The following is an 18,294-nucleotide window of genomic DNA, read 5'->3' on the forward strand; positions in this document are numbered from 1 at the left end:
CCACAATGGCATTTTAAAAATTTAGAGCACATCACTTTTAGCCTTAATCCTGCTGCAATGAAACCAGCAGAAAGAGAACCCTTCAGCTGCCAGCGATCTTACAGGGATATAAGAAAAATCAGCCTGGTTTTGTAGAGTAGAAGCAACAGCGCAGTACTAAGTTGTTGATAAAATTCAAGCAGTGATAGGGAGGTGGAGAAGCACGGACACACAGACACGCAGAGCTGGGGGTGACAGCAGCCACTGCCCAGATAATGCAACACTATTTTCTACCACCAGGACAAAGTCACAGGGACAGCCAGGCTGACAGCTCTCAGCTTAGTACAGGTACTTAAAAATAAAGCCGCTATTCTATTTCACTTTTTTTCCCACCAGTTCGGTGTCTTTAGTCACCAGTGCCCCTTAGCAATTGCTGGGAATGCTGTTACTTGTCATGTCAGCAGATGCCTTCATCCAGACATAGCTCCCAAGAGCTGCCAGCACATGGGGAATATGACTTCTCTTAACACCTATTTCTCCTGAGTGATCCTGTTGGTGAGTCAGGCTTCTGCTATGTGAACTGCTTCAATCTCGTGATTCATCTTACTTATCGTATGCGAAAATTAAGCACCCACACAGCATCAGCACGAGCTAGCCCTCAATTACCCATGTGTTCAACTCATTAGTCAACCTCCAGTGCTTAGCTAATGGAAAAGCAAAGCCCTTCGAAGCTTTTATGATTAATATCTGAAGCACCTCAGAGTGAAGTGACCTCCGTCTAGACTAAAGCATCTTTTCTTCCGGGCCTCCGTTTTGAGGATTCACTGTGGCTTTTGGGACGTGCGCATCTGCCAAAGCCATCACTGATGTTCCATGATCTCGCCTCATTCCCCAAGCAACAACAGTGCCATTGACAGAGGCAGCTTGGGATCCCTCCAGGAAGCCTCCTTTCCCTCCTTAGCCAACAGAAGCAAGGTCAAGGCAACAAAGAGAATTTCAGCTCTCATATCCTGCATCTGCATCCTTGCACGGGAGCCTTCCATGAAAGTGCCAAATGCTGCCTGCTCACCCATACGGTGTTCTTCCTAAAGCCTCAGCAGGGCGATGAAAGGTTTGACCAAGCATATGATCTTCCTTTGTCAAGTATGTTGCACTGCATTAACCTCCAATGGAAAAATCTGGTAGAAGAAAATGCTGGGGACCCTTTCTAAAGCAGTGGCTATGAAGTAACTGCTAGAATAATTTTGCTTTAAAGTGATAAAGAAGTTCGCATCCATTGTTTCAGATCACGAACAAAGCCAAGATTCAGCCATGGAAACCACACTGTGGTATGCGATACAGCCTGGATTCCCTGTCTGCTTAAAATAAGATTTGACTGTGCTTACTGGATAAGCTCTTTCGATAAATTTTGACCAAGGGCAACCACTGAATTCGCATACTGAAACACCAGAGCATCCAAAACAAGGCAGATGTTAGCCGAGTCACCACAAATACTTTCCAACCTGAAAAGCTGAAGGGGAAAAAACCAAAACAAAACCCTTTTTTTTCTTTCTTTGAAGAGCTCAGCCCAACTTCTTTCCAGCCCAGCATTTCCCCAGCTCTTTATTCTGCAGAAATCTAACAAGTCCACTGGAAGGCGATTCATGTTTTTTGCTTCTCTCGTTTTCCCAAGTCTCAACCTCAGCCTAACAGCCTAACCCAGTCACAACCCAGAACCTTTCCCCCAGGGACCAGCCCACGTTTTCCTCTCTTTAATTCCTTTCATCACTTCCAGTACTAATCCCCCCATTCCCACAAATATTTCCATACAGTTATCATGGTTACTTTGTCATCGCCCAGCCAAACTGTGCAAAAATCTATATCTTTCCTTATAAATCCAGCCATTTCAAGCCATGGTTATAAGCCCTGTTCACCTCCAAATCCAAGCCTACCTGCTGACCCCCACTGTCATACCAGAGACCTCCAAATTGCTGCCAGTCCTGAAAGGGAGAGGTCAAGGGAAAGAAAACTCATTAATTTAGTACTACGAACCAACAAAGTCACCCGGGTGTAAGGTCTAAGAGTACAGTACATACCCTGGCTCTCCAAAATTCATTCTTAGAAATATAATAAACCAGTTTTCAATTCCGAAAAGCGGTTGCAGAACAGGAGTAATAGATTTTCTCTTTACTTATTCTTGTGCTATTAAAAAAACCTTTCAAATTCTGATGCTCTGAACAGCTGAAACTCAAATCTGAAAGTTGCATCTTTAGCCGACATCTAGAAACACTGTCAAGAGTTTGCCTGAACCATAGCGTGCAGCTGGGACAATCTATAAGGTGGAGTAGCAGACATCCCTGTCTGCAGAAGGCTCTTGATCAGCAGCTTTTAATTTTAAGTACATTTACCTCTATTTGGTTAAGCAATGAGTTGTCAAACTTGAAGCCGGGGATTCTCTTTTCACTGCAGACCACTCCCACGTCCTCGGTGTGTTTGCAGTCAGTTACTCCCCAGCCATTTGAAGTGCATGCTGCCAAGGTGGTCTCCTTGCCATTACAGTGGACATTGTCCATCCAAATTTTCCCTGAAGGGGAAAGAAAAGAGAACTGAGACTCACAAAAGAGGAAAAAATCTAGATTGTACTGACAGCTGATAGGAAAGCAAGTTAAGGCTGCTGTGCTCCTACTATGTCATGGGAAGGGATTACTGCTCAAATAAGCTTGAATCAACAGCTAAGGAACAGCAAAGATCCACCTCAGGTACTTACTAACTGCAAACAGCTCTGCCCCACAGCTTTCCCTTTCACTTATCTGCGTGGTAATAAAAAAAATTACCACCAGCCTGAAGCAGATCTCTGCTGCGGTCCTGCTCACGGCGGTAAATGACCTCCTCTGATGACAGCCACTTCAGAGCACGCCGTGTCACCGGGTCCCCTCGATTTGGCTGATGAGACTCTGCCCTGTAATCACACTCACCAAATCATTCCTTCTGTATTTAAGGCTTCTCTTTACATCACTTCTCGTTTATCAAATCCTCATTAAATCTTTTGTAGGAGATGGCTCCAAATTTTGATTAAATGCCCTAACTTTTTAAAAGCATGTTTTTACAAAAGCTTTAACAAACCACTATCGATTGGAACCTCCTGTTATTCGGCTGCTCTTTGCAAACCAATTGCCAGATCCAGTCTCCAGACTGTAATTACTACTTTCCCTCCAGGAAAAACTGCGTGCATAAGCACATGAGCATGCATGTACACATGTATATATGTATATACACATTATATTTTAAAAAATCAGATCCCTCAGAACTCACTTCTAAGATGAGCAGGCAAAAAATCAATAGGTGTCACCTCCAAACTTTAAGTCACCTTTTCCCAGGAGCAGCTGAGAGCAAAAGACCCAACAGCATCTCTGAGATTTACCTTTACAAAGCGCCCATTTTCCCTTTGGAAATGTGCTGTGCAGCTGCTGCTCCCTGTTATTTGCTGCCTAAATTGCAGGGAGAAAGAGCCAACAAGCAATTGCCATATTTTAGGATCCCAAACGCTTTGCTTGTCTGAAGAACAACACATCCGTTGGACAGAAAAGGCTGCTTGACCTTCAGAGCCACTAGGAGATTCCGTAGCTGTTTCCCTTGGCCGTCCCAGCTTTGTGCCAGCAGCCCCAACAGGTTCAGTTGGTTCATCACCAGACCACGGATCTGCCAGCCCTCCCCGTGCTCCCCAAACAGGAGAGCAGGAAGAGCTCCTGCAAAGCCTGGCTCTAGGGTTTGAGGAAGGCACGACTCCCCTGCATGGGCTCTCTACATCAGGATTGACCCAGCGCTATTTTGGCATGCAGAGAACACTCGCTCCAGTTAAATCACACGGCAATCAGATTCTGGTTTGTTTTCAAATGTCATGGCCTCTTTCTTGCTTGGAAATCTCCTACTCTATCCCAAGAGCCAAAATCCACAGCTTGGGACAACATTCACGGTTTCGCATTTCAGTCAAGACACTGTTGAGGCCCGCTTGCTCTTTTACGGGCAAGTTTATAGGTGTGAGCACTAATGAGCAGTGCTAAGTAACAGACGTACAGCACGCTTATCCCTGCTGCAGTGGAAATAATCCGCCTGTGGGTGCCATCAACAGTGTGCCAGGCTTCAATGTTTGCTGAAAAAATTCTCCGTAGGTCAACGTTTAACTAACAGCATATCCAAAGACAACAATTAAACCTGCTGAGTTATAGACTACTACAGAGCTATCACCTGGAGCCCTGCGTCCAGCTCGGGAGCCCTCGGCACAACGAGGACATGGAGCTGTTGGAGCGGGGCCAGGGGAGGGCTACTAAAATGCTCCGAGGGCTGGAGCCCCTCTGCTCTGAGGCCAGGCTGGGAGAGTTGGGGGTGTTCAGCCTGGAGAAGAGAAGGCTGTGGGCAGAGCTGAGTGCGGCCGGTCAGGGCTTCAAGGGGGCCCAGAGGAAAGGGGGGGACAAGCTTTTTAGTAGGGCCAGCTGGGACAGGACAAGGGGGGATGGCTTTAAACTAAACCAGGGCAGGTTTAGACTAGATATAAGGAAGAAATTCTTTACAATGAGGGTGGTGAAAGCCTGGCAGGGGTTGCCCAGAGAGGGGGTGGAGGCCCCATCCCTGGGAACATTCCAGGCCAGGTTGGCCGGGGCTGTGAGCAACCTGATGTGGTTCAAGGTGTCCCTGCTCCTGCAGGGGGGTTGGGCTGGGTGACCTCTAGGGGTCCCTTCCAACCCAAAACGTCCTATGATTCTATGATTTTAAGAATTCATTGCTATAACACATAAACATTCACCTTTCCAAGTCTTTGTTCAGCACGTATTTGGGAATGAGGTGCAATCTGCAATTATCCACCCATCCATCACGTACAGTTTTGAAGAGCAAGAAAGGACGCACAATTTGGGGTGAGGGCAAATAGCTTTTCCTCACCAGGAACAGCCTGAGAGCGCCCAGGAGGGTTGTTCTAAATATAGTCCTATATAGGACACGAAACGTGCAGGCTCCCTTGGGTTGTATAGGCTAGTCTGCATTGCAGAATATGACACGTGTTTTTAAGAGAGGCTAACAGGGCAAAAGAAAGATCTGCGTAGCACTGCACAGGCAGTCTGTTTAGAGCCTAAACAGTTCAGAGTTAAAAAAGAATAGGGGGAAGGAATGTTTAGAGGCCCTGTTTGACTCACTGCAAGGCAATGGAAGGGTGAATAGGGACATGGGCTGTCTATGCATCACACTTGTGGGGGCACCTTCCCTTTTGACTAGCCGTACTAGCTGCTGAAGAGCCTCCCACCCTTATCCACCGCCAGCTGCTCCCAAGCACCCCCCACCAGAGTTCACACACCATGATCTGGTCCTTCAGCTCTTTATCTCATCATTCCTTAACTCGTTTCAGTCAAAACAGGCAAACACCTATTATTTAAACTGTTTAATCTAATGGGACCCTGATTTAAAGAGGCACTGCTTCACCTGGAAGTTGTTTCAGTTACATTTGTAGGAGATATCACTACATCTTAAACGTGACTGGCAGGTCAAGAATTACTGGGGGTTGGAGAGATGGCTAGTACACCACCACTGCTCCAGAGTTACCTTACCTTCTCCTTTTCCATACTTGGAGCTCGGTAGCCAAGACACCGCCTCCACGTAGCCCAGCTCCCTGCAGACCACGTGCGCAGCATGGATGGAAAAGTCATCGTCGCACACCGTGCCCCACTCGCCGCTGTAAAAGACCTCTACTCTGCCTTCGTTGTGTTTCCTTTTCTGCCCCGCAAGCCGCAGCTGGATCTTGGGAACATTTGCGGGTCTCTGGGGGGGCTGGTACACTTGTGGGAGTGGCTCAGGGTAACCGGGGAGGTAGGGCCAGTGTTCATACTGAGCAAAGCCCAGTGGGCTCAGGGAGATGAAGAACAGCGTGATGAAACAGTGGTTATGGGTAAAACCCAGGAATCTTTCCATTTTCAGTGCTCACAGTTCTCAGAGCCAAGTCCTCTGCTAGCAGCTGCCAATCAGTGCAGGTAGGTACCGTGTGGCTGTCCTGAAAGGGAAGGAAAGTTTGCGTAAGGCTTGGTAACGACATGGACTTGATATCTCTTGCTTCAGCAGGGGAGAAAGCTACGGAAAAGACTATGTACAATACTGCCTGTAAAAACTAAAGTCAATTATATTATTCCTTGTGGGGTGGAAGAACAAACTGAAACCCCCTGCCTTGAAAACCATTTCTAAGTTTAGGCCAACTTGCTAAATAGTTTTAGCTTGAAAATATTGTTTCCAGGGCAAAATTCTACAGGTCAGAAGTGCTAGCAATTGCTTTTCCTATTTCTCTGTAAATCCAGTAGTTCAGTGGCTCTAGCAAGCTACAGCCAGCCTTGGTTCAAATCATGCCAGAACAGAACTGAACCATTTTCTCTCATACCTCCTTCAATAAAAAAGCCAAACCAATCACTTAAACAGTGGAAAATTAGAAGAGTAATGAAATGTTTTATAATATGGTCAGAAGCGAGGTATTTAAATTAAAGTCTGTTTTCCCAATATGACGATAAAAGACTTATTTCTGTCACCGCATGTCCGGTTTCATCCGTAGAGAAGCAGCCTACGTTACTGCACATAGGCACTTTGCAGAAGTCTTGTCCGATGGAGCAGTGGGCTAATGGCCTCCAATTTTTGGTTGCTAAGCCTGGATAGGGACTGACTTGTCATAAACTGCTATAGCATTATATAGGCTAGACATTTAAGGTATGAACCAGCAACTTTTTGAGTCATTAGGGGAATTTCATCCAGATGCTGTGCAGAGTTTAAATCCTGGTCCTTTTCTGCCCACTTCCCGCTCACGTACTCCCCAGCCTTCATTCAGGCACCCAGCACATGGAGTGGTCAAGCAGCACACGTGGGGGTTGATGATTGAATAGTTTCCAAATGAAGCAATGCCAGAGCGCAGTGGGAAAAAGCTCCCCAGCCCTTTAAAGCTCCGTTATTTCCTGGCAACCACCAAAGGGGAGGGTGAAGGGGAAAGACTTGGCTCCACATCCAGATGTCTAGAAGCTAAAATCCTCCAGTATTTTTGCTAGGTCTCAGCTATCCCTAAAAAAATTGACCAGAAGATCACATACACATATGAAGACACAGCAGAACACACGAACCAGCTTTTCAAGCTGCTTAATGAGGAGATGTAGCCAAAATCCCAGGCAGATGGCCTGAAATTCAAGAGAATCATAGAATCACTTTGGTTGGAAAAGACCTTTAAGATCATCGAGTCCAAGCTTTAACCTAACCCTGCCATCCCACCACTAAACCCTGGCCCTCAGCACCTCATCTCTCCTTCTTTTAAATCCCTCCAGGGATGAGGACTCAACCACCTCCCTGGGCAGCCCATTCCAGAGCCTGACAGATTTTTCGGGGAAGAAGTTTTTCCTGATGTCTACCCTAAACCTGCCCTGGCGCAACTTCAAACCATTCCCCCTTGTCCTATCATCTGTTCCCAGGGAGAAGAGGCCGACCCCCCCCTCCCTACAGCCTCCTCTCAGGCAGTTGTAGAGGGCGATCAGGTCTCCCCTCAGCCTCCTCTGCTCCAGACTAAACAACCCCAGTTCCCTCAGCCGCTCCTCGTATGACTTGTGCTCCAGACCCCTCACCAGCTTTGTGGCTCTCCTCTGGACATCAACTCAAACCTCAGCTCTGACACTGACCTTCTGCATGACCTCAGGCAGGTCGCTTCCAGGGCTGTGCCTCAATTTCCCCTTATATTAAACAGGGCTGATGAGCGTGAGCTTCCTACTGAAGTGCTTTGAGACCTGGCATTTGCTGAAGGAACAGACAAATGAAATAGAAGCTTGTGGGTTAGGTCTAGCATTGGACAGCAGGGGAAGCAAAAGGAAAAGCAAGGGGAGACTTTACAACAAGGCTAACTAAATCAAGGTGGGGGGAATAAGTGGCAAAAAATTCTTGGAAAATAAACATATGGTTTCAAGGAGCCACATACTTTCACATTGGTTTCATAAGATTGAGACCGGTAAATTTTCATCAGGCATTCAGAAAAATACTGCCACGAAAACAAGCTGGGTCTCAATTTTTTGCAGGACAGGAGGTGAGGCTGAGAGAGAGGAATGAAGCCCTGCCCCGCATCAGACACAATCGGAGGGGAAGGGAGGAAGGAAGCACCACTGCTTTCACAAGGCTGCTCCCCTCCAGCAGCAACCAAAGGGGATTTCCCAAAGTAAATGCAGTTGACAGGGCAGGATACATGGGTTCTGTAAAAATAAAAGGCTCCTGGGTCAAGACCCATTAGCGCTAGTCAGACATGCCTGACTTTAATACCCACTAGTGCTGGTTTCAAAAGAAATCTCTTACAATGTTTTTCATGGATGCAAGACAGTTTTTAGCCCAGAGGATAAACACGTGGACAGAACAACTGTCGCGAACAGTACAAAAAAAAAAAAATATTCGAGCAACCCCCTTAGTCAGATCATAGCAGAGAATAACAACATATGTTAGTTATAAGTAAAAATACTGAAGGGGGGGTGGTGGTGTCAAATCTGAGCCCAGCAGAACCGCAAGCCTAGTGGTCTTCAGAAAAATCTGTTTTTCAGTTTTAATCTTCTTTAAACATCTGTTTTAACCTACTTCATTTTCTGTGGCTGTTGTTTCTTGCTACTGCATAAATTGGATTTTAAAAGCCTCAGCAAATATTAATTAAAAACTAAGTTGCACTGAAACAATCTCTCTCCAAAAACCAAGATGAAGGGTAGCAGGGCCTTGACTTTGCTGAAAGCTGCACCACCAGGTTTCTAAAGAAGCCATTACAGCTTTCCCGTGGCTGCACAAGAACACAGCGCTGTTTATATATTGCTGGGACCTTCTGAAGCATCTGGATGATCTTGCTGTGCAGCAGGCAGCCACACGAAGACTATTTGAGAAGGCAGAGGCAGGTAACACCGTGAAGAGCCTTACAGTCAAGTCCTGAAGGACCTCTAGCTCTCAAGAGGTAAGAAGGCATCTCTGTAAATAGCAGAATGTGCCAAATTCCCCTCCAGGTTACAGTTTTGTTTTACGATACTCCAGAAAGCTCAATAGTAAACTAAATAAGAATATTTTACAGGAGAAAAGGACAGACAAACAGTGCGTAACCAGCAGGTCAGCATGTTTCACTTGTCCCTCTTGTGCCAAGGCAAGCAATGACCAAGGGCCAGCTCAGCACTCAGGTTCATGGGGTCTTTCATGATCAGAGGCCAAGGAATAGCTAAAAGCTGTACAACTCCAGTTTCCAAGACTGCTTGCTATTCAAACCAAAGCTCTTGAGTCATTTTACTGAAGGACTTCAGCCAAAAGACATAACAATTTGGGGAAACCATTCAGAGGCAGGATGTAATAGTTACCAGCTGAGAGCGGTACTCCCTGAAGTGGTAATTAATAAAGCAGACAGACCACCGCAAGATGCCAGAGCCTTTCAAAAAGTCACAGCAGTGGGAGACCTCACGGTCCATGAGCAGCTGGAGGGGAGGGGAGGGTCACGACAGACTTCCAGGTTACTTTCATTGATACCAAGATTAGTCAGGGAGATACTAATTTAGGTTATAGTAAATATAGTAGGTGTCACTGTCACTCTTGGCAAAGCCTTGCCGACTCAGACACCCCAGGAGCCCCAAGACTCCAAAAGGCAACCACAGACTGGTTTGCTTTTGTTGCCCCAAAGCTTAGGGACTTTTGGAGTCAGGTGAGACTAACTAAAAACCCCACCATTTACCATAGAACTGTAGAAACCTCAGTGACGGAGGATAAGGTTGCCTGAGAATCCCCCCTGCTCTGCAGAGGCAAGTTTGACTAGCAAAGAGGAATTTTAACAAGCCTTTATGAACAGAATCCTGCACTTTCACCAAGGGAAATGACCCGGGGCACACATGTTTTGTGCTCAGGTCATGGAGCATCGTATCTCATCTTTGTCAGGATCCTGCGAGGATCAGGAGGGGCTCCTCAAGGGCCCAGGGAAAGGTACTGGAAAAACATTCAGAGATCTCCCTTCTCTAGTCCTATTCCACCTCCAGAAGCGAATCCCAGAGGAATTCTCCGTAAGATCAGGACAGCAGCAATCCTACAGGCTTCAGGGGACAACACTGCAGTGTGTACTAGCAACCACAGTCCGCTTTTCCTTCAGGTCATATTACCATCCGCTTCAAAATAGTTACACATTCAAACATCGAGAGACAAAGCTTTCACAGTGTTTGCATCGCCCCAGAAATAAAACCTTCCATACCCAGAGGTCTTGTTTATTGAGGTGCTTAAGAGAAACTATTCAGACTAAGTCACGATGCCAGGAAAAGCAGAATCCAGTGGAATTTGAACACGGGCATATTTCAGTATTTCCACAAGAAATAGCAGCCCAGGTACAATGGGGAAACTTCAGGAGCCCAGTGTGCCCAGCAGCGTCCAGGGAAGCCACCCAACGCTGCGGCATTGAAAAGGGCTCTCAGCTTTGTGTCTCCTATCAAGATTGGTCCGGAGGGACAACAGGGAGTTACAGCTTGGGTATCTTCTGGCAGAGGCATCCATCCATACCATCCAGGTCAGTTTTCACTGGGAGGCAAGACAAGCAGTAACACAGGAGCGGTCTAGAGGATCGATAAAGCAGTGCAGAAAATTTTACACCGCTTTTTTCACTCCACAGCATAACAGCCACGTGAGTCCTGGATTTATTCCTCCCTACCTCCCCCTGAAATCTCTCTCCTTAGCTACAAGATATTCGTTGTGCTGCAGCAGTATCAGAATGATCACTGCTCTTCAATGAGAATACCAATGGCTCGGCAACAGACTCACTTAAGAGGATTTTAAGAAACAAACATGGACAGTATCAGATAGGAGGCAACTGCACACACACAGTTATGGCGGCATAATAAAAAGCCACAAAACCAAAATTTAATAAGGAAAATATTGAAGTAAACCCACTCCTCTGCTACTGTGACCAAGATTTGAACACATTTTTTCCTCCAGTCTCAAAGAAAGCTGCACATGCTGAACTCCCTATGAACAAATCTAGGCTTAGATTTGCAAGATGATTGGTTTGCGCTGGGTATTCCCCTTATTGTAGGCTCATTTCTCCCCTCACACCCTCTCTTTAATAGCCTCCAGATTTATTAATGATGTAATCCTAAAAGTATATATTTTGGTCTCCCCATTCAAAAGAATCCAAGACAGAACATTAAAAACCTATTGAATAAAGTCAGTGGAGAAGCCAGGAAAATACTCCAGGTCTCCTGGCTCTCCATCCTGTACTTCAGGCCATAAGATGATTGTCCATCACCGCATTAACATGTAATTTAAGGCTTTAAGGCATGCTCCTGCTAGCTGCTGACTCAGCCCTTTCCAGGGCTCCAGTCTTGAAGGGAGCAGATGGACACCGGTTTACAAGGAAACATGCAAGTGTTTCAAAATAATATTGAGCTTTTACTTCTTCAGAGAATTCACCGGGTGAAACTAATAGGCTATGCATCTTCCCAAATCAAAAGCCTGCTCCTACCAGCAAAGATCTCTTTTTTTTAATTTCCCCAAATCACCCAAACAACAGATCAGCTCAGACAGAATCGGAAAACAGCAGCTTTCCTGCTCCCATCCTTATCCAGACAACCAAGGGAAAGTCTGGAGTGGTTGGTTGGAGTCCTTTGTGACTGGAGATCCAGCAACGCTCCGTTTGGCTTGGCATCCATCAGGAGGAAGAGACAATTAGCACTCTCACCACTGCTGGCACGGCTGGGTCTCGGCCAGGAGCACCGAACAGTTGCTATTCAGCCACTTGAAAGGGTACCGCCTGAATCGTACGCCCTGCGTTTCCAATTCCACGCCCCATCGCCCCAAGTGCATTCCTCAGGCACGCTCACGCATCCCGCAGCAGGCACAGACGCTGGACAGGAACAGGATTTCCCACTGCCGTGGAAGCAGGTCTCCAGCCAACGCGAGGGCAATTCACACCGGGCCCCTCTCCAGTACTATTAAAGTGAATAAAAACGCTCCCGCTCGCTTGGGTAAGAGCTCAGCTACGTTCTCCCATTGTCCCAAGAGACTCAGCCCTGCCACGGGCACTAGGGCTAATGCTTTCGTAGATTAAATCCCCACTGATTATAACCCCGGCGTAAGCCATGAATGAGAGCCCTCTCGTTCACACTCTTCAAACGTACCTACCCCCCCCCCCACTTTTTTATTTCCTCCCAAATTCTTACTGAAGTAAGTACTACCCGGAACAGAAAACAGTTTGGGGTGTCTGCCAACTGATGAGGATAAACTACAACAGACAGCACTTTGAACAGCCAGCAAAAAAAGGTGTATATAGCCCAGGAATGTATAGAATCATAGAATCACTTTGGTTGGAAAAGACCTTTAAGATCATCGAGTCCAACCTTTAACCTAACCCTTACCATCACCTGCTATTGAAGCTAGACAGGAGAAGCTCTGATGAACAAACACACTAGTTAGGGTCAGTAGGAAAGAAAAGGCACTTTGCTAGCATTTTCTTTTAAAGACAGCTACAGGTTCAACAACAGAAAAATCAGTGTTTGAGGAAGTTGCCTAAGCCCTTTGCATCATTATTTGATTAGATCTACGAGATCCCAACGGTTAGAAGTATGCTGCTCTCCAAAGTTGCATGGACACAGCAAATTTTGCAAGGCCAAACACCCAGATCCATGGTCAGCAAGCTTCACGAAAGGGCTGAAGGCTTCTTACAGCTTCCAAATCCAGCCTGTGGTCGCTTCTCAGACCCGCTTCTTCAACTGAAGCAATTCGCATTTGCTTTCAGTTTCAGCCCCTTGATGCATTCATTTATCTTAGGAGGCAAAAAAAACTTGCCTGGGCATCAGATGGACACATACAGCATCTTCCCTCCCTGTCATGGTTGCAATTCAAGTATGATTCATTTTGGGAAGTTCTTTTTTTTTTTTTTCTCCTTATCTCTACACTTTGCCTGGTGTTGGAGAACAAAGACTAATAGAGATGCGAATCATGACAACTCTCAGGCTCCTGGCCAGCACTAGCTGCCTGTTCCACAGACCTTGTGCTGTACTCTTAATAGTAAGCAGAACTTATTCCCAAATACACTTCCAAGACAATTAAACAGATAAAGTTGGTTTTTTGAACCTAGTAGCATAAATTCTTTAATTTAAAACTAGTGGATGCGATTATGATGACCAAGCAATCTGTTTGGACTTCGCAAAAGCAGCAGTGACAACTAGAGCTATGTGATTCAACTCCTCTTTTCATGAAGCCTACACGATTAGTTCATTAATAAAGACCCTACAAAAAGAGTGTAACATTAAAATCCACAGCTGACACACACACTCACAGAACCAGAGCACAGATGTGCGTGACCTAAGTTTGAAGAGTGTTAGCAAATACCAGATATCCTCCAAGAAGGAGGCCCCCCTCATACCTCTATGTAACGCTCTCTTAATTAACACAGCGTAACCCATCAGCAGTGCAGACCCAGGACAGGTTGACTTCAGAACAGCGTGTTGGTTTTCCTATAAAATATCCCTTGAAATAACAAACTTCCATCAGCATTGCTACAGATTAGGAGCAGGACTTTTCCTCCTCAATGCATGTATTTGCAGATATTCATAGTAAATGTGTACCTGCACACACATGAACACGCGCTCCCAGAGGATTCCACAGAAAGTGCTTTGCCAACCGACTGGTTGATGTGCTAAATCATTCCATCCACTGGAGCTGCGATCTCAAAGCAAGGACTCCACTGTGTTTTTAAATAGCACCAAGAATGTTATGAAACAGTTCAGGAGGAAAAAGAATAAAAGGTTAAAACAAACATAAAATCAAGAAACAGAAAAACAGAAGGGAAGTTAGTGGATCAGTAAGGTAAAGACAATCAACCTGGGGGTCAAACTATTGAAAAAAAAATCCAGAGAACATTATTAGGGGTAATTAGAATCATAGAATGTTTAGGGTTGGAAGGGACCCCTAGAGGTCATCTAGTCCAACCCCCCTGCGGGAGCAGGGACACCGCTAACTAGATCAGGTTGCTCAGAGCCCCCGTCCAACCTGGCCTTACATTTTGGGGTCTCTGCCTAACTTGCAAAAGGACAGCACTTTCAGCAAAATGCATGGCTTCTCTATTAAATCACCCTGCTGAAGACAAAGGCATTGTCCTCTACTACATCATCACGGCTCTCTTCAATCTTGGTGGCTTTTCCAAGCTGCTAAAACTGAAGGTTTTTCTAAAGACCTCATCTCTGCACTCTTGCCCCAGCACTCATGAAGTACCACACTGCATTTGACTTAGACAATCTCAGAGCTATCTTGAGCCTCATCACTACCTGACTGAAGTATTAAACTTCATATTAGTAACCCATTTTGGGGGGTTGCTTTCCAACATCATCCTGCACTTAGAACTAAGATCACACAAAATTCAGTCCTGCAGCAACAGGCACCCAGCACACTACACTGAAGATGTGGTTTCTCCCTATATGCTTTGCCATTACAGTAGCTCATGCTAATATTTCATTTTATGTTTTCTAACTGCTCTCTAGCTTCCAACCAAGGAAATTCCACCACTGTGGGTGGTTCAATACAGACGAAACTGGCAAGCAGGAACCCTAAAGCAATTATTTTCAGCCCCTATTCAGTACAGATTTGAAAGCACTGCAACGTCATCTTTATGAGCTGATTAGAGAGATGCTAAGCACTTTTCCTGCTCCGCTCCCAGATAGCTAAACTAGGATCTTCCTCTACAGTCTTTTAAGCTATCCTGGTCTTTAGATCTTTTTTTTTTTTTTTTACCATCCCCCAAAAACATCTGTTTAAATTAAACAACAAAAATGACTTTGAAAGAAGGCAGAGTTATTTATGTGCATGCTGAAGAATCAGAACTCAACCTGGGCTATGTTAATCCCAGACAGAAACATCCCATGTTTCTGTGCTGCAACTTTTCAGGTGGATACCACTGCATATCCTGGAGTCATCCTGAAAACTACTGTGATTGCTGCATGATAAAGCAGCCTAAAAAAGCTGATGGTAGGCTGAGGGCTGCTTTGCAAGGCGCTGTAAATCCCAAGCAATGACAGCAGAAAAGTTTCCTAACTAGGGACGTAACTGTTTTGCACCTTCTGCCAATGGGAAACATCTGCACTGAAGCCTTTTCCTCTGACAGAGCACAGTTATTCAGAGAGAAGAATTTAAACTGCTTCTGAAGTTTAGCTGGTAACCTTTACACAATGTTGATGGCATGTACTGTAGCTTTCTGGTCTAAATCAAACATATTTTAATAATATTACAGAATACGCATTGCCTGAACTTGTAGACAGTTTGCAACATGTCTGTTTTAATTTCATCTGTGCACGGCTGCGAGCAAGCAAGGGGAGAAAACCTTTAACTCGGTCACAACATCTTTGCAAAGTGACACTGAGTATCTGTGCCATCCCACCCCTGCCGAATCAAGCCTCAGGGGACAGGAATTAGGAGAAACGTCTACCTTCTTCCCAGCCTGTTACATCTAAACATCATACTTCACAACAAATGATGGGAGAGAAAGAAAATTCATTCAAAGAGAAAAGGGAAGAAGTGAAATCAAACTTTCAGCCCCAAAGCAAGAGAGGGTTAGAAATGTTTAAACTAATTCATCAGCCCCCTTTACCTCTAGCAACAATGCCACTGTTCTGGCTCGCTGTCTGGGCAGGACTGCGTTTTACCTTGGAGTTAGTGGTAGGCTGTGCTGGGGGTGACCTCTCTCTTGTCGTGCTTCATGAAGTTCTTTCTTCTGGGCTGAGCGCGCCGGCTGAGTGGTCCCCTCTGCGCTGGAAAATATCCTGCAGGCAGAGAAATATGCTGCAAGAAGCTGCTGCTTCCTGCCAAATTTCACTAGAGTTACTCAAGCAAACCCCTCCCAAGACCCAGCCCCTTTAGCCTCAGCTCATAGCGGGTGATATCATGGGCTTGTCTTGTAATCTGAGCAGAAGGACTGCGAACCGAAAAGAAATGGGGGAGAAAAAAACCTAGCCAGAGTTGCAAGGAAGGAGGTGGATTAGGAATGTGAATGCTTTCTCAGGACGTTCCTAGAGAATAAAGATCGAGAATCAGATCAACACCAGCATTAAATAACACAGGGTGATCACAGTGGTTTTTAAACACCCCTGTTTGATTCAGAGCCTCATGGTGCTTTACAAATACAGAGGAGTGTAGGGTCTTACCATACAGCATCTTCAAAGTTAGACCCCTTGCTAGAGTTTGCAGCATGCCATCTCCCCAGCTATTCAGATATCACCCACCTTAACCCTTCAGCATCCAGCAACTGCTTTTCCAGCGGCTCGATATTCTTAAAGCTCGTAACTACAGTGGCTCAAACCAAGGCACGTACCTAATAATCATCTAGAACTGAACCAAGAGTTACTCCATACTCCTTGATGTCCCAAGGACTAACCAGATACTGAAAACAATTCTTCATAAAAAAAACCCCAACAGACCAATGAAAAATCCCAACCTCTGCTGTGTCAGAAAATTCAGAGCATCTGTGGTGTGAACAGCTAGCAGTGAAAGAGTAACGCTGGTCTGAGCTACTTGAAACAGTTCTATCAACAAGAAGCAGATATTTTTCTGAGACAACTGTAAATTTCTGCACTCTTTTCAGCTAGAAAGGGGGGGTTGTATTTTTAAAACTGCCCCCCCCTTTTTTTTCATTTAGGCTTTTAATGCGTCATAACAACTCTATTCACTTCCATTTTCTGTAACCATGAAAACAACAAGAAAACAGTGGTTTTTAAGTCTCTATTACAGACAAGACCTTGAAATTTTGTCTTCTGACCCAATTTTGGACAGCAACACATGCTGAAGTGTCAGCATTTCCCAAAGAATGGAAATTTATTTTCTCACCGGCTTTGACCTTGGGTATTTAAATCTACGTTTAATGGGTTTTTCAAACAAGTCAGCAGAGAGTTGACAGGCACAGAAGGAACAGCAGGTATTCTCAAAGGCTAACTTTTGAAGGAATATCCCCATTTATTTCAGTACATTCATATTTGTAAATGACTTTCTAGCAAGCCTGACCTAGCACAGGACAGCTTATAGTACACTCTTCCAGGTTAGTCCTGCCTGGTTTCACATCAATGCTCAAATTAATTCTATTCATTATTTTGAAAAGTTCAAGTGCTTAACTCACATCTCTGGATACATTTCCAGCAAAGTAACACCAAACCCTATAAGAACATGTCTGTCATCAGACTTTTCCCAGGCTTTTCATCGCTTCCTAAACACAATTTACCCACACCAAGTAATGCCTGCTTCCTGCTCAGAGCACAACTCCATTTCCTCATCCCCAACCACAGGAAAAGCAGCTGCCCTGGCACCGATGTGCAGAGCTTTCCCACTCTCTGATGCCACCTTTTATTGGAAAGGGATACTGCGCTGAACTGGGCACCAACATTAGAGGAATCTGCAACATGCTGGCAACAGAAAGGAGGCTGGTTTGGAAGTGTAATGCAGCCCTGAATAATTTAAGCAAGGTTGTAGCTCTTCACTGAGCAAACTGACAGTATCGGAGAAGCTCAACCTTGCTTACAAGAAACCGTAAGGTGCTCAGCACAAAGCCTCTCCCGTGGTTTCACAGGCTCTGCACATGAAGTAGTCTGGTCCAGAACTGAGGATTCAGCCCAACACAAGAACGGTGCCGTTACTTACTGGCATAGCAGGCTTCCGAGGCGATACCCACCCAGCGAAGAGTACACCAGCTGATAACACCGGTAAGGACATGACAACCACATTCCCACAAGTTGGCAGAGCCTCCTGCAGCCAGTCCCCCAAAGTCAATCGTGTGGTTAAAGGAGGGGAAAAAAAATTAGACAGAGGACAGTTGTTTCTTGGTGTAATACAGAGAATATCAAGGTGTCAGGACTTAAACCCGGGATGCCAGAGAAGCAGAGCTTGGCTTTTCTTCCCAGGGAAGCCAACACAAATGGTAAGCAGCAGCAGGTTTTGCACGCTAGTCCACAGTGCCCTAATTCTCCCGTACTGGGAATGCTCATGAAAGAGGTGAAATGCTCCAAACTGTAATTAGGACCATGGCTATCAGCAGAGCACCACCTCGTGGGTCAAAGCTCAGCTGGACTCACCTCACTCAGTCTCAGGGACATCAGGGGCAAAACGTGTCCCAGCAGAAGCTCCACAGAGCAGAGCTATTTCAGACTGGCAGGAAGCTGAAGGCAGTTTGGCCAGAGGAAGGAATGTGTGAGCGTCTGCTGATCAGGGCATGGAGAAACATGACAGCCTGCCGGAGGAATGTTTGCCGAATGCCTGGGTCGGGTAAGGATACAAGCAGCAAATGCCATACAGGCTTCCAGCTGATGGAAGAGCTTGCTT

The 18,294-nt window shown here is 45.6% G+C and overlaps 1 protein-coding gene across 1 annotated transcript in view; it reads right to left on the reverse strand.

Moving 5' to 3' along the window:
- Window positions 1-18,287, reverse strand: part of LOXL2 (lysyl oxidase like 2) — a 57,456-nt gene extending 39,169 nt beyond the window's left edge. Inside the window, 4 exon segments of the mRNA XM_035891403.1 lie at window positions 2,367-2,542; window positions 5,553-5,992; window positions 15,636-15,752; window positions 18,048-18,287. Coding sequence (XP_035747296.1) covers window positions 2,367-2,542; window positions 5,553-5,913 — 537 coding nt within the window. The 5' untranslated portion in view covers window positions 5,914-5,992; window positions 15,636-15,752; window positions 18,048-18,287.
- Window positions 18,288-18,294: the final 7 nt, after the last annotated feature.

This window comes from Egretta garzetta, unplaced genomic scaffold (genome assembly GCF_000687185.1).
Source record: "Egretta garzetta isolate BGI_Z169 unplaced genomic scaffold, ASM68718v1 scaffold233, whole genome shotgun sequence".
Lineage (NCBI taxonomy): Eukaryota > Metazoa > Chordata > Aves > Pelecaniformes > Ardeidae > Egretta > Egretta garzetta.